This window comes from Nicotiana tabacum, chromosome 23, assembly GCF_000715075.1.
Source record: "Nicotiana tabacum cultivar K326 chromosome 23, ASM71507v2, whole genome shotgun sequence".
Classification (NCBI taxonomy): Eukaryota; Viridiplantae; Streptophyta; class Magnoliopsida; order Solanales; family Solanaceae; genus Nicotiana; species Nicotiana tabacum.
Genome location: NC_134102.1, coordinates 88,075,022 through 88,100,344, shown reverse-complemented (window position 1 = coordinate 88,100,344; position 25,323 = coordinate 88,075,022). Strand labels below are relative to the sequence as shown.

The following is a 25,323-nucleotide window of genomic DNA, read 5'->3' as shown; positions in this document are numbered from 1 at the left end:
ACGTGGAATAGGTTCATATAGTAGTTTGAAACTTGTGTGCGAAGTTTGGTTGGAATCAGGATTGGTTAGGCTTGAATCAGACGCTTGATTGGAAGTCGGAAGTTCTTGAACTTAAGAGAAGGATTTTGATCGTCGCTTTTTGGTTTTGATGTTATTCGTGGTGTTTCGAGCCCTTGGATAAGTTTGGATTAGATATATGGACTTGTTGGTATATTTGTACGGGGTCATGAAGAGGACTTTCACTCAAGAACATGCTTTTTTATTGTTTTTATTTTTAAAGAATTTGTTACGTAAGCTATGTTGATAATATTTATTAATTGAAAGTGTTGTTATATGCAAATTGAAGCGGAAGTGACTGTACCTTATGAGACTTTAATCACCAGTTATGATACTAACGAAGAGATTCAATTTTTTCCGTGATTAACAATGTGAGTCACGCAACAAAAGTAAAATTAAATCATATTCGTTGACATCTTTTCTGATCAGATATACCGGTCAAGCAAACGAAAGAGTCCTTAAGCAATTTAATTTCCTAACTGTAGCCCGGAGTTGTGGACTAATTTCTCCCGAATAGAACAGTAAAAACTATAATGTAATAGCTGCACTTCATTCAACTTGCAAAACTTTGACCAACTTAAATCAAAATAGGTCTAATTATTTATTGTTAGTACGACATAAAAACTGGTTTTAGGCGCTCTGGTTTTGTTGGTCCTTACCAGATAAGAGGTCAGCGGTTCAACTCAGTAATATTTAGCAGATAGAGCTCATAAAGAACAGAGAAAGTAGAAACACACGTGTGCGTATACCAAAGATCGAAACTGACCTCTATATTTTGGATACTTTACTATATTGTTCCATGTCTATGTTCGCTTCATCATTAATATTAATTCAAGTCTTTTTTCACTCTTCTAACTCAAAATCTTTTACTTTTTCTTGGTGCTAGTAAACATGTTACACATTGGCAGCAGAAGCAAAACCATATGCCTCTCCGATTACAAAGTCACAAATGGCAAGTTTTGTTCTTCATAACTCATTTCGATAACAAATTAGATTAATTAATTTGTCCGTCTGTTTTGGTAATCGATCATGCTCTTAATTTAGTTTTTCTTTTTTCTCCCTTTTATTCAAAGGATACGTATTTCACCACAGGCCGTCCATAGTAAGATGCAACTGCAACCATGCTTCATCATCGGTACATAATTTTAAGCTTATTCCAATGGATAACTGTTTGGATTTGGATAACTGTACCTTTTAGTTTATTTAATCACATTTTTAACCTCTAATTAATTGTAATGACTACAGGTACGGCCCCAAGAGGTAAAGGAGAGAATAAGAAAAATATTTGGGAAAATTGAGATATCTCCATCTTGCTATGACACTGCTTGGGTAGCCATGGTCCCTTCAAGAGATGAGCCAAAGCAGCCATGTTTTGCACAGTGCTTGGATTGGATCCTTGAAAATCAGAGAGAAGATGGATCTTGGGGTTTGAGTCCTACCCACTCATTGCTTGTGAAAGACTCCCTTTCTTCTACTCTGGCTTGTTTGCTTGCTCTCTCCAAATGGAGTGTCGGACACAAGTTAGTCCAAAGAGGTAATTTTGTTAAAATGAACATAAAGATGTTAATTAACGAAATAGATATGTAGTATATCCCCTCTCTCTCCTCATCTCCTCAAAATTGCTTATGATTTACTATTATTCTTCCATTTTCAGGACTGGATTATATAGGAAGACAGAGTTGGTCAATTGATAATAAGGGTCAAATTTCAGCGGCAGGATTCGATATTATATTTCCTAGCATGATCAAGTATGCAGGGGAACTGAACTTGAATGTGCCTTTGGACCAAAGCCTCGTAAATGTCTTGTTCCAGAAACAAGATTCAGCAATGGAAAGGTATGTTTTTAAAAAATTAAAGGGAAAGGTATATACCCTTAAAATAAAGGTTACTAGTAAGTACCATTTATGGGATGAAAAAATATCAATTATACCCATATAAAGTCTTTTGCTAATTTGAACCCAGGAATGATCTGAGGGAGTGTAAAACCAACCCTGCATATTACTATGCCGAAGGCCTTGGCAAATTATGTCAATGGGAAGAGTTGATGACTTATCAAAAGAAGAACGGATCACTTTTCAACTCACCAGCCACTACTGCAGCTGCTTTGATTTTCCATTGCAATGATGATAAGTGCCTTGGATACATAAATTCAATCCTGAAACAACACAAAAATTGGGGTATATATGTATAGTGATCATCTGAAATATTATACTATTGCTACCTAATGTTTAGATTCTCTTTACAAGCTCTGTATTAGGTTTTATTTGGTATCAAATGAACGGGTTAAAACACGCAGAATCAATAAATAAGAAATTAGAAATGGACTAAATCAATAAATAAATAAACGGGTTATTAACCCGTCCAATTGTTATTTGGGTATAGATGGGCTGGGTATAGATGGACTAAGCAATGGATCATCACCTTTTAAAAGTATTCACATGAAATTATGTCTCATAATTTTATGTTATCTCCACCCCTTTTTCCATTGCTAATATTTAGTTTCTTCTTAATTTTCCTGGGCGTCTATACGAAGTTCCTACTATTTATCCTACGACAATACGTATACGTCTGCAAATGGTCGATACCCTGCAAAAGCTGGGAATGGACCGACATTTCGAAGCAGAAATCAGAAATGTTCTAGATGAAACATACAGGTAACTTTCGATAGATCATATACCTTGATTTAAATCCATCTTTTAGTCTTATCAACATGTAATTCTGATTAATGACAAATAGACTTTGGGCGCAAAAGGACGAAGAAGTTTTTTCAGATGTTGCTTATGGTGCCATGGCGTTTCGACTATTACGGATGTGCAACTTCGAAGTTTCCTCTGGTTTGTTGATAAAAATCGTTTAATTACTCGCCTTAGAGGTTTGCACGATTGAACGTCCTGTAGTTAATTTGCTAACATTCTGCAGAAGAATTAGCACGATTCAAAGGTCAAGAACATTTCATCAATTCATTAAATGCACAATGTACAAATCGTGAGGATGCAATTCTTGAGCTACACCAAGCTTCACAGTTGGCCTTTGATGAGAAAGATAACATTTTGGATGAAATAAGTACTTGGACAAGAGCTTTTCTGCAGCAGGAGTTATTAGAGGAGAATAATCTTGATAGGATGTCACAAAACGAGGTATATTACTTCTAATTAAGAGCAAACAACCTCGTGATTATATTCATTGATACTAAGATATTTCATTATTGTTTTTCATTTTTTACTATCAATTTCTAAATACATCGTCACGCTTAAATCCCATGAACAAAGAGAGTGATCATAATCTTGAGCAAATTAAATATCGTTAGGTGGAACACGCTTTGAGGAATTTCAGTGCAACCCTTGAACGAGCCGAAAATAGACGATACATCGAGTCATATGATGTAAATATGTTCAAATTTTCAAAAACAGCTTACAGGTAAAGGTTCGGTTCTCTGGACTCATACATGTCTCTGTTCGCTATTATTTCTATCCGTTTTTTCAGATGAAATAATCTCTTATATTCACTTACAATTTGGTACAAAGATCTCATGTTTAGTTTACAAATATCTTGTGTTATTTTTAACTAATCTCCTTTGAACAGGGTCTTATAATTAAAATAACAGTTGTGATGGACCATAAAACAAAATCTTCTCCATTTTTTATTTATCTAAAACAACAATGTATGTGCACGCCTGGATTTATCGTAATAATGTAAAAGTAGTATGGACAATTCCACCAATGGTGGACTTTTGTTAAAAAAAAAAAGAGTATGGACAATAGGAATAGATAGACAATCAATTAACAGGACTCGCATCCAAGTAGAAATTCCTCGAAGCTACATTGTAATTACTTCAAAGATAGATTCGTTAAATGTCACTGAGGAAATGTGGTATTGTCTCTGTTAGAATCGGGAACATGGTAGTGCGGAATTTAGCCAAACAACGGTATAATGACAATAACAAAGACAATGGAAGTTGATAACAACGACAATTAAAGCATATAAAGAAGACACAAATTTAACGTGGTTCGGTCAAAGTGACCTACGTCCACAAGCGGAGAGGAACAATTTCACTATACCAACAAGAGTACAAAATTAGAGTAAACACTCTAATTAATCCCAAATACCCTAAGAGAATAACCTCACAAGATCACTCCAAAGAAAGGGTTCACGCAAGTGCTTCCCAACACTAACTCTCATACAAAATACTCTTAATAAAGGAGAAAAGGAAAGAAACAAGAAATGAAGACTCTAAGTCTTGTTGGTGTGTCTAAAATGCACTAATGGCCTTCTCTTTTACAGGCAAAAAAAGTCTTGGCCGCTTAGGTGTAAAAGAAGAGATACAACTTATGCAAATGATGTCCACCATACAATGCAATATTTTTGGGTCCCAAAGAATATTGCCAACAAAGCCTACACTTTGTAAAGATACTTATGCTTATGTGAGATGAACTCCATTAGCCAAAATATTGATCATAATTACAAATCTCCACCTTGGCCTAATTTTAGCTGATATAGTAAGCTTGCTCCACCTTCTCCGCAAAAGCCACAATGGGCATATGTCAAAATTTAATGCCATCAAAATCAGACAAGTTGTCTGATACCGAAACTGTAGTATTGGCTACAACAGTGGAGCCCAATAAAGTATACAACGAACCAAATCTGTGTGCTTTCATGATCACAAGAGCACCTTGAAAAATTTTCAAAACTCCACCTTAATTTGTTAGAATCGGGAAACAGGGTAATGCGGAATTTAGCCAAATAACGGTATAATGACAATAACAAAGATAATGGAAGTTGATAACAACGGTAATTAAAGCATATAAAGAAGACACAAATTTATCGTGGTTCGGTCAAAGTGACCTACGTCTACAAGCGGAGAGAAACAATTTCACTATACCAACAAGAGTACAAAATTAGAGTAAACACTCTAACTAATCCCAAATACCCTAAGAGAATAACCTCACAGGATCACTCCAAAGAAAGGGTTCACACAAGTGCTTCCCAACACTAACTCTCATACAAAATACTCTTAATAAAGGAGAAAAGGAAGAAACAAGAAATGAAGACTCTAAGTCTTGTTGGTGTGTCTAAAATGAACTAATGGCCTTCCCTTTTATAGGTAAAAAAAATTTTGGCCTCTTAGGTGTAAATGAAGAGATACAACTTGTGCAAATGATGTCCACCATACAATACAATATTTTTGGGTCCCAAAGAATATTGCCAACAAAGCCTACACTTTGCAAAGATGCTTATGCTTATGTGGGATGAACTCCATTAGCCAAAATATAGGCCATAATTATAAATCTCCACCTTGGCCTAATTTTAGCTGATATAGTAAGTTTGCTCCACCTTCTCCGCAAAAGCCACAATGGGCATATGTTAAAATTTAATGCCATCAAAATCAGACAAGTTGTCTGATACCGAAACTGTAGTATGGCCTACAACAGTAGAGCCTAATAAAGTATACAACGAACCAAATCTGTGTGCTTTCATAATCACAAGAGCACCTTGAAAAATTTTCAAAACTCCACCTTAATTTATTAGAATCGGGAAACAGGATAATGCGGAATTTAGCCAAATAACGGTATAATGACAATAACAAAGATAATGGAAGTTGATAACAACGGTAATTAAAGCATATAAAGAAGACACAAATTTTTCGTGGTTCGGTCAAAGTGACCTACGTCCACAAGCGGAGAGAAACAATTTCACTATACCAACAAGAGTACAAAATTAGAGTAAACACTCTAATTAATCCCAAATACCCTAAGAGAATAACCTCACAAGATCACTCCAAAGAAAGGGTTCACACAAGTGCTTCCCAACACTAACTCTCATACAAAATACTCTTAATAAAGGAGAAAAGGAAGAAACAAGAAATGAAGACTCTAAATCTTGTTGGTGTGTCTAAAATAAACTAATGGCCTTCCCTTTTATAGGCAAAAAAAGTTTTGGCCTCTTAGGTGTAAAAGAAGAGATACAACTTGTGCAAATAATGTCCACCATACAATACAATATTTTTGGATCCCAAAGAATATTGCCAACAAAGCCTACACTTTGCAAAGATGCTTATGCTTATGTGAGATGAACTCCATTAGCCAAAATATTGGCCATAATTATAAATCTCCACCTTGGCGTAATTTTAGCTGATATAGTAAGTTTGCTCCACCTTCTCCGCAAAAGCCACAATGGGCATATGTCAAAATTTAATGCCATCAAAATCAGACAAGTTGTCTGATACCGAAACTGTAGTATGACTTACAACAGTGGAGCCCAATAAAGTATACAACGAACCAAATCTGTGTGCTTTCATGATCACAAGAGCACCTTGAAAATTTTTCAAAACTCCACCTTCACTAGTGAATTTGCACCCAAGGGATTCTAAAGTGCCCAAAGATATGAGATTTTTCTTCAACTCAGGAACATATATAATATCGGTGAGAGTTCTCACCACACCATCATGCATTTTGATCCGAATTGTACATTTGCCAATAACGTTACAAGTAACATTGTTACTCAATTGGACAACTTCACCTGCAACTGAATCATATGTAGAAAACAAGTCTTTGCTAGAACACATATGATATGAACAACCGGAATCTAAAATTCACTCATTGTCTAATCTAAAACTAGTTTTAGTTGCTAAAAATATAGTTCCCTCAATCTCATCAATTGCTACACTAGCTTTGGCGGTGTCAGTATTTTTGTGCTCATTTTTTCTTTCTTTATGCTTTTCTTTATTTTTCAGTTTATAGCATTCAGAGATAATGTGACATTTCATATGACAATAGCGACACTCTTAAATTATAGTATCTGGATATGGAGTCGGATTTGCTCCTAACAAATAAGCCAACTTCCGCTTGAGTTCCACTAGCTTCCCCAGTAATATCACTATCTATCTGTTCTTTTGATTTTAAGATAAATTTAATATCCTTATAAGAGATATTATTCTTTGCATAAAGCATAATATCGCATATATGCTTAAAAGATGGATGTAGAGAACAAAGCAGTAACACGGCTTGATCCTCATCTTTAATTTTAGCATCTATATTACTCAAATCCATAAGAATGGGATCAAAGGTGTCAAGATGAGAGAGAATAGAGGTACCTTCACTCATACGAATTGTATAAAGCTTCTGCTTCAGGTAAAGTCGATTTTTCACCGTCCTCTTCATATATAAGGTTTTCAATTTTTTTCACATGTCTTTGGTTGTGGTTTCTACAGAAACTTCACGTAAAACCTTATTTGAGAGATTTAAAATGATACCTTCTTTTGCCCTTTTGTCTATGACGGCAAACTCCTCATCCGTCATTTTATCGGTCTTTTTCTCCTTTCCTTGCAACGCCAAATCTAAGCTATCCTGAATTAGGATAGCTTCCATCTTTAATTGTCACATTCCGAAGTTAGCACTTCGATCAAATTTCTCAACATAAGTTTTTGTTAAAGTCATATTGGCTACTAAAACAAACCCGGTTAGATCCGGCTCTGATACCAATTTGTTAGAATCGGGAACTCGGGTAGTGTAAAATTTAGCCAAACAACGGTATAATGATAATAACAAAGACAATGGAAGTTAATAACAACGGCAATTAAAGCATATAAAGAAGACACAAATTTAACGTGGTTCAGTCAAAGTGACCTACGTCCACAAGCGGAGAGGGGCAATTTCACTATACCAACAAGAGTACAAAATTAGAGTAAATACTCTAATTAATTCCAAATACCCTAAGAGAATAACTCACAAGATCACTGCAAAGAAAGGGTTCACACAAGTGCTTCCCAATACTAACTCTCATACAAAATACTCTTAATAAAGGAGAAAAGAAAGAAACAAGAAATGAAGACTTAAGTCTTGTTGGTGTGTCTAAAATGAACTAATGACCTTCCCTTTTATAGGCAAAAAAGTCTTGGCCTCTTAGGTGTAAAAGAAGAGATACAACTTGTGCAAATGATGTCCACCACACAATACAATATTTTTAGGTCCCAAAGAATATTGTCAACAAAATCTACATTTTGCAAAGATACTTATGGTTATGTGAGATCGACTCCATTAGCTAAATATTGGTCATAATTACAGTCTCTTATATGATATTCGACGATTCTCACTTCATGAGCTAGCTTGTAGAATTGAGGTAGGCTCATTTTCTTTACATGGTATCAAGGTCAAACCATTATCCCTATTCTGTGTACCCAATGTTGGGCTCCAAATATCACGTTGTCTATGTTCCTAATGTCTAGTTCTCAGTGTATTTTCACCTTATGAGCTAGCTTTTAGGATTGATTTATACCTAAACTTCATTTACGAGTAGTTTCCGGGTGTCATTTTATAAAATTGCTTTATAGGTTCCTGCCATTTCTAACAATGCAATTTATTGTTTTCTTTCTCTTAGGTCCCCCAACATATACAACAGGGATTTCATACTATTCTCTATGCATGATTTTAATATATGCCAAACCGTACACCAGCAAGATATTCAAGAACTCAAGAGGTATCACTACCAGCTTTCTTGAATCGAACATGACATACTTAGACGCTAATTGCTCCCCAATATGTTTTACTATCATTTAGTTTTTTTATTTATTCAAACTTTCTGTAGGTGGTATGAAGATTGCAAACTAGACCAATTAGGAATTTCACCAAAATATATATACACTTCATATATGCCAATGTCTTCATTACTCTTCGGGCCTGAATTCTCGGATGCTCGTTCCGTGTTTGCAAAATACGTTTTGCTCACAACTCCATTGGATGATTTTTTCGATGAATTGGCTTCCCAAGAGGAGCTGCTCAACCTAATCGAATTAGTAAAAGGGTACTATAACAGTTTTCGTTCTCTTTATTCTTTCCAAAAAATCAGTTCCTTTGTCTTTCAATCCATAGTTTTTCTTTATTTTTTAGAATTGTTACATAACTTTATCTATTTACAGTTGGAATCGGTATTCAACCATAGGCTACGTTTCAGAGAGAGTTGAAATTTTATTTTTAGCAATATACAAAACATTTAATGAGTTTGCAGCCAAGGCAGAGATTATGCAAGGTCGATGTGTGAAAGATCAAATATTTGACTTGGTACGCTATAGTCTGGTAATTTATTTTTTGGTTAGTGATTTCTCTCATTTGCTTCTAATTGAAAGGAGTGATATACTCTGGACAGTTTCTTGATGTTCTGAATTGCATGATGAGAGAAGTAGAATGGTGGAGAGAAGAGAATACACCAAGTGTAGAAGAATATTTGTCAATTGCCTGTGTTACTATAGCTGTCAAAGCTATTCTTTTTACAACACAATATGTTCTCGCGCCAAAACTTTCGGAGGAGGTTATAAAAAGTGCTGAACTTGGGGAAATATGCAAATGTACAACTATGGTGTGTAGACTCCTTAATGACACTCAAACTTACAAGGTGAGTTCTTCATTCATTTGGTAGTTACACTATAAATATATAACATCCATCCCGGTGTACTAAGCTTCCGCTATGCGCGGGGTCCCGAGAAGGGTTACACCACAAGGGTCTATTGTACGCAGTCTTACCCTGCATTTCTACAGGAGGCTATTTTAACGGCTCGAACTCGCGACCTCCCGGTCAAATGGCAGCAACTTTACCGGTTACACAGTAAATATCTATTTAACAATATCTTTTGGTTGCAGAAAGAAAAAGAAGAGAGGTCAAGTAACATAGTGAACATACTCGTAACACAAAGTGAAGGAACGGTTTCGGAAGAAGAGGCAGTAGAACAGGTAAAAGAAATGCTGGAGATGAACAGAAGAAAATTGCTGAGAATGGTGCTTCATAAGAAAGAAAGCAGTCAGTTGCCGCAAGTATGCAAAGATCTGTTTTGGAACACGAGCAAAGTAGCTCATATTCTATACTCAAACGGCAATGAGTTTCGCTCCCCAGAGGGACTCAAGAGTAATATAAACACATTATTTTACAAACCAGTCGACCTATCCCCAAAACAAGCCTAAGAGTCTCGCCAAATGGCCGATGCTGAAACCCGAAGCAGATTTTAATGAGTTTTATTGTTCTTAAACTGAATATTAGCTTATCCTGATGCTATATATCTCTATGACCAATTGTGTTCATTGATCACAGAGCATTTGGAAAATTTCCTTTTGTCTTCTATACTTCAACTTATTGTTAGTTATGTTGTAAAATGTAGTGAGACCTAGATTGTTGAAATAATTAGAGTTGTATTTAAGAATGTTTTCAAAGTTTGATTTGCCATTTGTCAGTCAACAGCTAAATCTTGTCACCACATGATTGGGAGACTATATATATATATATATAAAAGGTGTAGGATCTCTTCCTTAAAATATTTTTCTTTTAAGTTTTGTCAACTCTTCACTATTTACCTTCTTCGTTTCCAAAAATTCCAATTTCAAGACTCATTTCTGTTATTTCTTGAATCAACGTACCTTACTTTGGTACTTGTGGCAAGTCCCTAAAAATCAAAGGTCAAATAGATCGCTCCTCCATACCTATCCAAAAGTAAGCGATAGATACCTTCTGTAGTTAGGTACCAATTAGTATTCTGACGAGTCTAGAGCGACACATTCATTAATCTTTTGGGGAATCAACTATTGTTGAGTTAATAAGCACATGAGGGGTCTATTAACTGAGGTGCCCACGAGATTTTCCCAATGAACATGGTCAAATAGCAGATGTGCACATGTTTCCTTGTTTCTTCGAAAAGAATTTGCATAATACAACTTAGAAGTTGTATACGGTCGAAGTCGAGCTCGACTGTACAACTTGGTAGATTTGGCTTAGAACGTGGCGACCACGGACTGGAGATTGACCTCGAGTTTCACTGAGCTAGAACCTGAGGTCGGAAGACCTGCCTTCGAGGAACGTTGAGTCCGGTATCCACCTTATCTCGAGCGAGCTCAGAAATAACAAACGAAAGACCGAAACATCCGTGACCGGGCAGATATTACTGCAAGAATCTCGACGCATATCGGCAAGGAACCGACAATTAGCAAATCAAGAGATTTTTACCTTTTATAGAAATGTACCTAGAGTAGGACTCCTCTACTACATAAAGGGGGGTCTAATAATTCATTGGACACATTATAACACGCATTCCAAAGCAATATACTGTTATTACTAGTTCTTATTATCACATCATTCTGTTCCGGTATCGATTAAGGCATTTTTGACTCGAGGGTGACCAACCTTTAAGGCCAAGATTGTTCAACTTGTGTGGTTTGCATTTACTTTTCTATCATTAATTTCAATAGTAATTTGATTTCTCAATTGTATCAAGTTAGATCATGTATTCTTAAAACCGCGTATAAATTCAATTGTTATCCGATTTTAAGGGTAAACAGTTTGGCGCCCACCGTGGGGCTAAGGATAATAGTAGTTATTTGATACAAATTTCCATAACACACACTATTTTACACTTATTCTTTGAAATGTCTCTGATTTCAGGCTTAAGCTCAAAATGTCAAACACACAGTTAAAACCTCTACCTGCTGACGATGAGTCTGGTCACCATGGTGAAAACAATAACATAGCGCCCGGTAACGAGGTACCGCCCGTTGATCCCGTCGGAATTCCAATTGCGGACCCGTTAGATGCTAATTCGCATATGGCTATCGACACAAGCCTCCCTATTGACCCCGAGAATAGCATCCGTGGTAGAGCTCGATCGACAACACAAAATACTCAAAATAATGGATGAGCCGGGATCAATCTATGAATGATCTTCGAAATGTTACAGGCTCAACATGTGGGGATAGCTCAGTTACAAAACCAGAGCTGCATACCGAGCAGGATCGAGCCCGATCCATCTCGAGAGATCACTCGCAGGGAGGAATCAGTCGCGGAAAGGTCGAGTGGGAACGAGCCGGGTAATAACCTCGAGATCATAAAAATGCTCGAGGAGCTGACAAAACGAATAGAATTAGGGGAGAAGAAAATCGAAGCAAACGACAAAAATGTGGAAACCTACAATTTCAGGGTCGATCAGATCTCGGGAGCGCCGCCGATATTGAAAGGCTTAGATTCAAAGAAGTTTGTACAGAAACCTTTCCCTCTGAGTGTGGCTCCAAAGCCGATTCCTAAAAAATTCCACATGCCCGAGATTCCTAAGTACAACGGAACGACTGACCCAAACGAGCATGTCACTTCATACACATGCGCCATTAAAGGAAACAACATGGAGAATGATGAAATCGAGTCTGTCTTGCTGAAGAAATTTGGAGAAACCCTCTCAAAGGGAGCTATGATATGGTATCACAACTTACCTCCTAATTCTATTGACTCATTTGCTATACTTGTAGACTCTTTTATGAAAGCACACGCTGGGGCTATCAAGGTTGAAACCAGGAAATCAGACCTCTTCAAAGTAAGGCAAAAGGATAATGAAATGCTCAGAGAGTTCGTATCTCGGTTTTAAATGGAACAGATCGACCTGTCACCGGTCGCTGATGATTGAGCCATTTAAGCTTTTACCCAAGGAGTCAATATTCGAAGTTCGGTGGCTTCACATCAGTTGAAGCAGAATATGATAGAATATCTGGCTGTCACTTGGCTGATGTGCATAACCGATATCAATCAAAGATTAGAGTCGAAGATGATCAACTGGGGGCTCCTTCCGGGTCCATTTATCCTGTTAGACCCATCGACAGAGTCAAGAGAGATATCAATCGTGAACCAACGCCGAACAGGGATCAGTAGCAGCCGTACAGTGAGGATCGAAGAAATAGTGGGTCCTGACGGGGTTCTATGTGAAACGAAAGGAGAAATGACCGAGGCCAGGGCAGTGGGGACTCATGAGCAAGAACGGTTTCGACAGGCCTATCGGACCTAAAGAGGCACCAAGGTTATCAGAATATAACTTTAACGTTGATGCTGCTGCCATTGTATCTGCTATTGGACGCATCAAAGATGCCAAATGGCCTCGACTTCTACAATCCGACCAAGCCCAAAGGGATCCAAACCAGATGTGCAAATATCATGGCACTCACGGCCACAGAACATAGGTTGCCGACAGTTGAGGAAGGAGGTAGCCCAGTTATTTAACAACGGATATTTTCGAGAATTCCCGAGTGACTGAGCCAAGAATCATTTCAGAAATAGGGATTCTAATAAACAAACCGAGCAAGAAGAACCTCAACACGTCATTCACATGATCATCGGAGGGGTCGATGTTCCTCAAGGTCCGATGTTAAAGCGCACCAAAGTATCCATCACAAGGGAGAAACGGACACGAGATTACATACCAGAAGGAACTTTGTCTTTTAGCGACGAGGACGCAGAAGAAATCGTGCAGCCCCATAACGATGCACTGGTAATATCTGTACTCATGAATAAATCTCGAGTTAAACATGTGTTAATTGATCCAGGTAACTCGGCCAACATCATTCGATCGAGGGTCGTAGAACAGCTCGGCCTACAGGACCAAATCGTGTCTGCAGCCGAGTGCTAAACGGATTCAACATGGCTTGTGAAACTACTAAAGAAAAAATAAAATTACCAGTAAACACAGCGAGGACCATCCAGAAAACCAAGTTTTATGTGATTGGGGGGAGACATGAGGTATAATGCCCTGTTCGGGAGGCCATGGATCCACAACATGAGGGAAGTGCCCTCGACTCTTCACCAGGTGTTAAAATTCCCAACGCTAGGAGGGATTAAAACGATCTACGGGGAGCAACCGGTAGCAAAGGAAATGTTTGCAGTCGAAGAAGTGATTCCGGTATCAACACTGGCGACATCGAAGGAACCAAATTCGAATACAAAGCAGGAAACTAAATAGCAATTATCGACCCCAGCCACGACCCAATCGGATAAACAGGGGACCGATAAAGATGATGATTACGGGGTTCCCAGATCTTTTATAGTCCCGATGATTCCGATGCTACAAAATCAACGGTCGAATTGCTGAGGAAAGTCACATTGATCGAACATGTACCCGATAGGAAGGTATACATAGGCACGGGGTTAACCCCCAAGCTCAGGAAAAAACTCATTCAATTTCTCATAGCTAACATAGATTGTTTTGCTTGGTCCCATCTCGACATGACAGGGATCCCACCGGAGATAATCACTCAAAAGCTGAGCCTGGACCCGAAATTCCACCCGATCAAGCAGCAAAGGAGACCCCAGTCCGAGATCAAACATGCTTTAATCAAGGACGAGGTAACTAAACTCTTTAAAATAGAGTCCATCCGGGAAATCAAATACCCAGAATGGTTAGCAAACGTAGTAGTAGTCCCTAAAAAGGGAACAAACTGTGAATGTGTGTAGATTATAAAGATTTAAATAAGGCATGTCCCAAGGAATCTTTCCCTTTGCCCAACATCGATCGCATGATCGATGCCACGACCGGCTACAAGAACCCCAGTTTTCTCGATGCCTACTCTGGGTACAACCAAATACGGATGATCAGGAAAAGACCTCATTCGTCACTATGCATGGCACACACTGCTATAACATGATGCCATTTGGGTTAAAAAAAATGCCGGTGCCACTTGTGAACGCCTAATAAACTGGATGTTTGAAGAATAAATAGGGAAATCCATGGAAGTTTACATTGACGATATATTGGTTAAGTCCCTGCGAGCAGAGGACCATTTAAAGCATTTGCATTTAAAGGAGATATCGAGTACATTCTGAGGGAAGTCTACGAGGGCACCTGCGAAAATCATTCAGGTGCCGAATTATTGGTTCGAAAGGTAATCAAAGCCGGCTATTACTGGATCGACATGGAAAAAGACGCGAAGGAGTTCTTACAAAAATGTGATGAATTCCAAAGACATGCTCCGATGATTCACCATCCCGGGGAGCTGCTGCATTCGGTCTTGTCACCATGGCCATTCATGAAGTGGGTAATGGACATCATTGGCCCTCTTCCATGGGCACCCGGTAAGGCTCAATTTATACTATTTATGACTGACTATCTTTCTAAGTGGGTTGAATACCAGGCGTACGAGAAGGTTAGGGAGAAGGAAGTCATCGACTTCATTTGGGACCACATCATATGTCGGTTCGGAATGCAGTCCGAAATCGTATGTGACAACGGGAAATAATTTATCGGCAGTAAAGTGACCAAGTTTCTCGAGGATCATAAGATCAAAAGGATCCTGTCAACACCTTATCACCCTGGTGAAAACGGACAAGCCGAATCGACCAACAAAACCATACTCCAAAACCTCAAAAAGAGGTTAACTGACGCCAAAGGAAAATGGAAGGAAATCCTACCCGAAGTCCTATGGGCATACTGTACGACCTCAAAGTCCAGTATCGGGGCTACCCCGTTCTCGCTGGTTTACGGCGTCGAACCTCTAATAGCGGTCAAAGTCGGTGAACCAGGTGTCAGATTCCGATTTGCAACAAAGGAATCGAATGACAAGGCCATGGGTACGAGCCTGGAGCTATTAGACGAAAGGCTCGAAGCCGCCCTCGTTCGGTTGGCCGCTCAAAAATAGCGGATCGAGAGGTATTACAATATAAGGGTCATCCTTCGACACTTCAACATCGGGGACTTGGTATTAAGTAAGGTCACACTAAACACCCGAAATCCGAACGAAGGGAAGTTGGGGCCGAACTGGGAAGGACCGTACCAAATTCTCGAAATCGCCGGAAAAGGATCGTACAAACTCGGGGCAATGAACGGTGAAAGGCTACTGAATAACTGGAACATAACTCACTTGAAGCGATACTACTCCTAAGGTACGATCCCATTCTTTTCATTTTTACTTATTTTTGAACTAACACTTGCAGATAACCAACAAGAAGCGGAACAGATTTTTAGGTTTGGAAGCATGCGTTGCACTCTTTTTCCCTTGAACCGGTTTTGTCCCAAATGGATTTTTCGGCAAATTTTATAACAAGGCAACAATGGATTATGCTAACTTAGAATAGAAGGCCCGTCAAGAATCAGTGTTAAGGATTGCATCAACAGTACCTGTGGCTTCTCTCCATGATCAACCTTGAATACTAGAGGGGGATTACCCTCGAATATCGACTTTAGCAAGGAAAGAAACATCGTGATGGAAGGGTCTAGATAGGTAGGATTTATTGTAAGGGACAAACGGTCAAACAAACTGTGCCCGTATAGATTGTTCGAGCCCTAATATAAAGCATGTACGCATGTATAACTGTTTTACACAAGAATAAAAATAAGTCTCTCCCTTGCGGATAAATATTTTGTCCTTTTTAAAAATTTTCTTGCATTTCTCAAGAAATTTCCTACATCCGATCCCCCAAAGGTATCAAGCCTAAGGGCCACCTTAATCTGAGTTCGAACAATCACTCTCACTCGGGAACTACCATCCGAAAACAAAATCGGATAATTCGGGCTATCGGAGCTCGGGGGCATAAGATTTATCAGGCGACGCCCGAATCTTAAAGGCCACGACCATCCCCACTCGGAGACTATTATCCTAGGAAATCCCAGATAACCCGGGGCGGTGACGCCCGAACTAAAAAGACCACAGCCAAATTAAAACGGCTCGAAGACGTCCGAGGTCCCGTAACAAAAACAAGGCCTTCAAAAAGAAAATTTTAATAACCGATTCTAAAGGCTACCCTCGACAAACTATAAAATAAGTTACTTACTTTGGGAGAAAGTTTCCGGTAACACCGATCCCCCAAGATGCCTTAAAACAGAATAATGTAAAGGCAAGGTTTGTTTGAACCTTCGAACATAACTTAATTATTTCATGCTAAGGCATTTCGATCTTTGTGAATACAAATAATAAAGAAAAGGAAAAAATTTAAAAGCAGTGAAAGGGAAAGAAAGCCTTATATATTTATCCAAAATTCTTTTTACAAGGGCCAAAAGGTCCCGATACAAAATTCTACAACGGCCAAAATGGCCTAAAAAAAGTAAGACAAAAACGTCTAAGAGGTTCCTAAGTGGCCTAGTCTTCGTCGGGGGCCGCGTCATCACCTTTGGGGTCCCCACCACTTTTAGGCACATTCGAATATTCAGACCCCTCGGAATCCTCGTCCTCGGTAAAGCCAGCTTCCTGGCCTTGGCTTCGGATACATTGGCATTCTCGATTTCAGCCAACAGGTAAAAACCCCGAGCTTGAACTCACTCAAGGGCCTCCCTTAGGGATTGCCACTTCATATGCTCCACCATATTTATCACTTGGTCCTGGGCCGCCTTGGCATCGACCTTATGCTGGACCACCCTCTCATCAGCCTCAGCCTTGACCACAACAATCTTTGACTTGGCCGCCTCAAGTTCCTTGGCCGAAAATCGCCGATCTCAGCTGAGACTGGATCTCCTCGATATTTTTGGCTTGTACCAAGACCTTTTCATTTGCAGCCTAGAGATGGACCTCAGTCGAAGCTAGTTGTTCTCGGGAAGTCTCCTTTTCCTAGGCCAGGAGGTCTATGTTTCTCTTTCATTCTTCGGCTTTAGCTTTCACTGTGTCCGCCGCCACCTGGAGCTGCTCGATCTGGTCAAGTTTATTATGAACCTGCGGGTTCGGGTCGTTAGCCACTATGTCTGAATCATCGTCTCTAAATTCAAATACTCTTCTTACCTGCTCGACCAGGTCAGCATGCTCCTTCCGAGCCGCTTATAGCTCAGCCTGGAGTTTCTCACTAAGAAGATTGTAAGCGCCCCTCTTCTCAGTAAGCTCCCGAGTCTCGACCTCGTATTTGTCTAACTCTTCTCGATATCGGAGAAAAGTTTCGTGATGAAGAACCGAGACCTGCAAACACAAAGAGAGATGTTATAAGTGTTTGCGACTTAAATCTAAGTACATAATAAAGAGTAATTCAAAGTTTCCCAATTTAACGCTTGTTGAGCTTCATTGACCAGGCAGGGCACTTCCACCTCATCCATCTTGGCCTGGTCCTCTTCGGTCACCAAGCACTGAATATAGCTGGCAACCCCCATGGGGACGGAGAGAACCCGGGCATCCTCCGGGATTGACATAATGATTGACCGCTTCCGGCCAGGATTTGGACTTGGAGTTGGGAACCGGTCCACTAATCTCGGACTTGAAGAAGACCTGCTGGCTCCTGAAGATGGTACCTTCTTTGGTACCGGTAAGTCACCCAGCTCGGTGACATCCTCTGAGGCGGTAGTATCTAAGCCGTCGAAGAAGTTATTGAAAGAATCAACCGCCCCTTGAGAACCCTCGTTTGAGCATTCTTTCAGCATATGGGCCTCGTTGATCATGGAGTCGGTAAATAACAGCGACCCGGAGAGATCTATCACCCCAAGTGCATCCTTCTAGGCACTTTACTCTGCTCGAGGAGTACCGGCCGTGGTCTCCTTGTCGACCTTCCCAGCTCGAGGCAAAATGGCCTCGTCCCTCCCTGGATCGGAGGCTTCGGCCTTTGCCTCCTTATTGAGTCCAATGGGACCTCCCGGACGCTGGTAATTTCCTTGGATTTACGCACCAGCCTCCTTTTTGATTTTTTCTTCTCCTAGTTCGGGGAACTCGGAGCAGATGGTTCGGGGAGGATGTCTTCATCACCGAATGGAGGCCTCATTTCAACACATTTGGGAAGACCTACAAAGGAAGAAAGAGTGAGAAGGAGCGCGGTGAGAAAACTATGTGTTATGCATCCAGCAGAGGAATCTCACTGTGGGAACGGGCCTCCCACTGACCCTTAGAAAGTTCGTGCCATGCGCGCTCGTAATTAGGCTTTTATGACATGATGCCCTCGACCCACTCCTTGAGTCGAGGAACTGCATCCGGCATCCGAGCAACAGCTGCACCACAAAACATCGATAAGAAGGGAGGAAAAGGAAAAGCAATAAATAAAATCTTAAAGGCAAGGTTACACTTACGTTTCATGTTCCATTTCTCGGGAAATGGCATGTCCTCGGCCAGGATCAAATCCAAGGTCTTCACTCGAATGAATCAGCCCAACCAGCCTCGGTCCTGGTCCTCGTCTATGCTCGAGAATGGGGCCTTACTGGCCCGACGGGTAAGTTTTATTAATCCCCTTCGATAGAGTTGGGGACTGTACAGACGCATGAGGTGATTGATGGTAAAGGGACACCCCTCGACTTTGTTTATGAAGAAGTGGAGGAGAATCACTATCCTCTAGAAAGAGGGATGAATTTGACCGAGGGTCACGTCGTACCTCTTACAAAAGGCGATGATGACCGGGTCCAAGGGGCCCAACGTGAAGGAATAAGTGTAAACACTTAAAAAAACCTTCACGTGGGTAGTAATCGCTTCCTCGAGTGTAGGCACCAGCACGTGCTTACCAACCCAGTTGCAATCCTCTTTGACCTTGGAAAGGAGACTATCGATGATCGAGCATATATATCTCGAGATCGGCTCGTACCGACCCGATACCAAGGAGGTTTTCTCGACCTTGAAATCAGCACCAGTCGGGCATCCCGCAGGAATGAACATCTTCAAGAGGGGCTCCTGTGTCGTTTCCTCAGTAGCAGCAGACGAAACATTTTCCTCTTCAGCCGGTCGCGAAGCAGAGGGAGTTTCTTTTTTGGGAGCGGACTTTGAGGTCTTCGCCATTTTTTTGGAAAGTTAAGGAAAAGAGGAAGTTAAAAGGATATGCTTGATAATTTGGGATAAAGAACAGAAGTTCTTATAAAGCGATTTCAGAGTAATCAGAAAATTGATGTTTGGGAATATTGAAATTTCTAAGGTACGAGGGCAGAAATTTTGAAAGTAAAGTTTGAATGAGATAATGAGGGGGTATTTATAGTTTCTCGGTGACTATTCATATCTTGAAGTGGCCGACCGGCAACTGACAGGCATTTAATACCATTAAGACTTGACTGATGAGACGTTTTGACTGTTTTGTCATTTCTGTCACAAAATATCGAGATCAGGATCGGAAGTTCATGTCATTTCTCACCGTCTACTCTCCGAAAAATGAGGGCACTATCTTTATACGATCGAAGTCTTCGACTACAACTTGGTAGATTTGGCTTAGAACGTGCCGACCACGGACTGAAGATTGACCTCGAGTCTTACCGAGATAGAACCTGAGGTCGGAAGACCTACCTTCATGGAACGTTGAGTCCGGTATCGACCTTAGCCTTGAGCGAGCTTGGAAATAACAAACGAAAGACCGAAATATCCGTGACCGGGCGGATATTATGGCAGGAATCTCGGCTCATATCGATAAGGAACCGACAATTAACAAATCAAGAGATTTTTACCTTTTATAGAAATGTACCTAGAGTAGGACTCCTCTACTACATAAAGGGGGATCTAATAATTCATTGGAGACATTATAACACGCATCCCAAAGCAATATACTATTATTACTAGTTCTTATTATCACATCATTCTGTTCCGGTATCGATTAAGGCATTTTTGACTCGAGAGTGACCAACCTTCAAGGCCAAGATTGTTCAACTTGTGTGATTTGCATTTACTTTTCTATCATTAATTTCAATAGTAATCTGATTTCTCAATTTGTATCAAGTTAGATCACGTATCCTAAAAACCGCGTATAAATTCAATTGTTATCCGATTTTGAGGATAGACAGTTTGGTGCCCACTGTGGGGCTAAGGATAACCACTCACAAGCTGAGCCTAGACCCGAAATTCCACCCGGTCAAGCAGAAAAGGAGACCCAGTCCGAGATCAAACATGCTTTCATCAAGGACGAGGTAACTAAACTCTTTAAAATAGAGTCCATTCGGGAAGTCAAATACCCGGAATGGTTAGCAAACATAGTAGTAGTCCCTAAGAAAGGGAACAAACTGCGAATATGTGTAGATTATAAAGATTTAAATAAGGCATGTCCCAAGCACTCTTTCCCTTTGCCCAACATCGATCGCATGATCGATGCCATGACCGGCTATGAGATCCTCAGTTTTCTCGATGCCTACTCCAGGTACAACAAAATACGGATGAACCCGGATGATGAGGAAAAAACCTCCTTCATCACTAAGCATGGCACATACTACTATAACATGATGCCATTTGGGTTAAAAAATGCCGGTGCCACTTACCAACGCCTAGTAAACCGGATGCTCGAAGAACAAATAGGGAAATCCATGGAAGTTTACATTGACGATATGTTGGTTAAGTCTTTGCGAGCAGAGGACCATTTAAAGCATTTGCAGGAATCCTTCAGTATATTGAAGAAGTACAACATGAAGCTGAATCCGGAGAAATGTGCGTTCAGAGTCAGATCAGGTAAATTTCTCAGGTTCATGGTATCCAACCGAGGAATCGAGATCAACCCTGACAAGATCAAAGTTATCAAGGATATCACGGTAGTGGACAATGTGAAGGCCGTGCAAAGGCTAACTGGGTGCATTGCCTCCTTGGGGCAATTCATCTGGAGGTCCTCCGATAAGAGCCATCGATTTTTCTCGTTACCGAAGAAGAAAAACAACTTCACATGGTCCCCGAAATGCCAACGGGGACTCAAGCGATATCTATCGAGCCCGCCACTGCTCCACACGCCGAAGGCAGACGAACAACTATACATATACTTAGCAGTATCAGAGATAACGGTAAGTGGAGTCCTAGTTCAGGAAGAACAAGGTATGCAATTTCCAATTTATTATGTTAGCAGGACCCTGGGTGAGGCCGAAACTAGGTAACCCCACCTAGAAAAATTGGCACTCGCTTTGCTAAGCACCTCCAGGAAGCTGAAACCATATTGTCAGTGCCATCCTATATGTGTTGTGACAACTTACCCGTTGCGAAATATAATGCATAAACCCAAACTCTCGGGACGATTGGCCAAATGGGCCGAGAAAATCAGCTGCTACGATATTGAGTATCGACCCCAGACAACCATTAAGTCTCAAATTTTGGCAGATTACGTGGCCGACTTTACGCCAGTCCTAATACCCGAGGTCGAAAGAGAGTTGTTGGTAAACTCGGGGACGTCTTTGGGAATCTGGACCCTCTTTACGGATGGCGCCTCAAACAAAAAGGGGTCTGAACTTGGCATCGTGCTGAAGCCACCCACAGGCAATATAGTTAGACAATCCATTAGAACTGTGAAATTGACTAACAACGAGGCCGAATATGAGGCCATGATTGCAGGTCTCGAAATGGCCAAAAGCTTGGGGGCGGAGGTGACTGAAGCTAAGTGCAACTCCCTCCTTGTGGTGAACCAAGTTAATGGAACGTTCAAAGTCATAGAAGAACGAATGCAAAGGTACCCAGACAAGTTGCAGGTAACATTACATCGGTTTAAAGAGTGGACTTTGCAGCACGTACCTCGGGATCAAAATAGCGAGGCCGATGCCCTTGCAAACTTAGGGTCGTCGGTCGAAGACGACGAGCTCAACTCGGGGGCAATTGTACAACTCATGAGATCGGTAGTGGAAGAAGGTCACGCTGATAAACAAGCTTGACTTGGGATTGGAGAAAAAAATATGTAGAATATTTGAGGAGCGGGAAACTTCCTCAGATCCCAAAGAATCGAGGACCCTGTGCACAAATGCAACCCGAATCAGGTTGTATGAAGACGGAACCTTGTTCAGAAGAAAGTTCGATAGCCCAATAACAATATGTCTGGGATAAAGAGATACCGAGTACGTTCTAAGGGAAGTCAACGAGGGCACCTACAGAAATAATTTAGGTGCTGAATCATTTGTTTGAAAGGTAATCAAAGCCGGCTATTACTAGATCGACATGGAAAAAGACGCGAAGTAGTTCGTACGAAAATGTGATGAATGCCAAAGACATGCTCCGATGATTCACCAACCCGGGGAGCTACTGCATTTGGTCTTATCACCATGGCCATTCATGAAGTGGGGAATGGACATCGTTAGCCCTCTTCTATGGGCACCCGATAAGGCTCAATTTATACTATTTATGACTGACTATTTTTCTAAGTGGGTTGAAGACCAGGCGTACGAGAAGGTTAGGGAGAAGGAAGTCATCGACTTCATTTGGGACCACATCATATGTCGGTTCGGAATGCCGTCCGAAATCGTATGTGACAACGGGAAACAATTTATCGGCAGCAAAGTGGCCAAGTTTCTCGAGGATCATAAGATCAAATGGATCCTGTCAACACCTTATCACCCTAATGGGAACGGACAAGCCGAATCGACCAACAAAACTATACTCCAAAACCTCAAAAAGAGGTTAACCGATGCCAAAGGAAAATGGAAAGAAATCCTACTCGAAGTCCCATGGGCATACCATACGACCTCGTACAGGGGCCGCCCCGTTCTCGCTGGTTTACGACGCCGAACCTATAATACCGGTCAAAGTCGGTGAATCAAGTGTCAGATTCCGATATACAACAACGGAATCGAATGATGAGGCCATGAGTACGAGCCTGGAGCTATTAGACGAAAGGCGCGAAGCCGCCCTCGTCTGGTTGGATGCTCAAAAATAGCGGATCGAGAGGTATTACAATCGAAGGGCCAAGAATAAAAAGAAGTCTCCTTCTTGCGGATAAATATTCTGTCCTTTTAAAAAATAATTCTTGCATTTCTCAAAAAATTACCTATGTCCGATACCCCAAAGTAATCGAGCCCAAGGGCCACCTTCATCCGAGTTCTAACAATCACTCTCACTCGCAAACTACCCGTCCGAAAACAAAATCGGATGGTCCGGGCTATCGGAGCTCTGGGGCATAAGACATATAAGGCAACGCCCGAATCTTAAAGGCCACGACTATCCCCACTCGGGGAATGTTATCCTAGGCAAGCCCGGATAACTTGGGGCGACCCACTGAGCAACACCCAAACTAAAAAGGCCACGACTAAATTAAAATGGCTCGGAGATGTCCGAGGTCCCGTAACAAAAATAAGGCTTTCAAAAAGAAAATTTTCATAACCAGTTCTAAAGGCTACCCTCAGTAAACTATAATCTAAGTTACTTACTTTTGGAGAAAGTTTCCAGTAAAATCGATCCCCCAAGATGCCTTAAAACAGAATAATGTAAAGGCAAGGTTTGTTTGAACCTTCGAATATAACCTAATTATTTCATGCTAAGGCATTTCGATCTTTGTAAATACAAATAATAAAGCAAAGGGAAAAATTCGAAAGTTGTAAAAATGAAAGAAAGCCTTATATATTTATCAAAAATTCTTTTTACAAGGGCCAAAAAGCCCCAATACAAAATTCTACAACGGCCAAAATAGCCTAAAAAAACAAAAGAAAAAAATGTTTAAGAGGATCCTAAGGCCAGGAGGTATATGTTTCTCTTCCATTCTTCGGCCTCAGCTTTCACCGTATCCACCGCCGCCTGGAGCTGCCGATCTGGTTAAGTTTCTTTTGAACCTGCAGGTTCGGGTCATTAGCCATTGTGTCTGAATCATCGTCACTAACATCAAATACTTGTCTTACCTGCTCGACCAGGTCAGCATGCTCCTCCGAGCCGTTTCTAGCTCAGCTTGGAGTTTCTCACTGAGAAGTTTGTAAGCGTCCATGTTCTCAGTAAGCTCCCGAGTCTCAGCCTCGTGTTAGTATAACTCTTCCCGATATTGAAAAAATATTTTGTGATGAAGCACCGAGGCCTGCAAATACAAAGAGAGATGTTACGATTATTTGCGACTTAAATCTAAGTACATAATAAAGAGGCATTCGAATTTACCCGATTTAACGCATGTTGAGCTCCGTTGAACAAGCATGGCGCTTCCACCTCATCCATCTTGGCCTAGTCCTCTTCGGTCACCAAGCACTGAAGATAGCAGGCAACCCCCACGGGGGCGGAGAGAACACGGGCATCCTACGGGATAGACATAATGATTGACCGCTTCCGGTAAGGATCTGCACTTGGAGCTGGGAACCGGTCTACTAATCTCGAACTCGAAGAAGTCCTGCTGGCTCTCGAAGATGGTACCTTCTTTGGTACCGGTAAGTCACTCAGCCCGGTGACATCCCCCGATGCAGTAGAATCTAAGTTGTCGAAGAAGTTTTTGAAAGAATCAGCCGCCCCTTGAGAACCCTCATTTGAGCGTTCTTTCAGTGTATGAGCCTTGTTGATCATGGAGTTGGTAAATAACGGCGACCTGGAGAGATCTATCACCCCAAGTGCATCCTTCGAGGCACTTTACTCTGCTCGAGGAGTACCAGTCGTGGTCTCCTTGTCGACCTCCCCAGCTCAGGGCAAAATGGCCTCGTCCCTCCCTGGATCGGAGGCTTCGGCCTTTGCCTCCTCATCGGCCACCCTGGTTTGAGGCAGTTCGATACCGCTTCTCACGCGGGTCATCATCTCGGAAGATTTTTCTTCTTCTTCATCTTCGGACTCGTCGCTCAGTCGATTCAGTGAGTCCGGTGGAACCTCCCGGGCGCTGGTACTTTTCTTGGATTTGCGCACCAACGTCTTTTTCGATTTTTTCTTCTCCGAATTCGGGGAACTCGGAGCCCATTTTCTTTTCTTCTCTTTATACTGC

The 25,323-nt window shown here is 41.0% G+C and overlaps 1 protein-coding gene across 1 annotated transcript; it reads left to right on the top strand.

Annotated features, from left to right (window-relative positions):
• Positions 1-661: 661 nt before the first annotated feature.
• LOC107808827 (cis-abienol synthase, chloroplastic-like) lies at positions 662-10,250 on the top strand. Its single transcript, XM_075246627.1, has 15 exons — positions 662-796; positions 944-1,009; positions 1,131-1,192; positions 1,303-1,591; positions 1,712-1,892; positions 2,020-2,234; positions 2,591-2,711; positions 2,794-2,891; positions 2,977-3,194; positions 3,365-3,474; positions 8,431-8,529; positions 8,638-8,853; positions 8,969-9,110; positions 9,196-9,441; positions 9,687-10,250. The coding sequence occupies exons 2-15, from the start codon at positions 949-951 to the stop codon at positions 10,002-10,004; spliced, it is 2,376 nt and encodes a 791-aa protein (XP_075102728.1). The 5' UTR covers positions 662-796; positions 944-948; the 3' UTR covers positions 10,005-10,250.
• Positions 10,251-25,323: the final 15,073 nt, after the last annotated feature.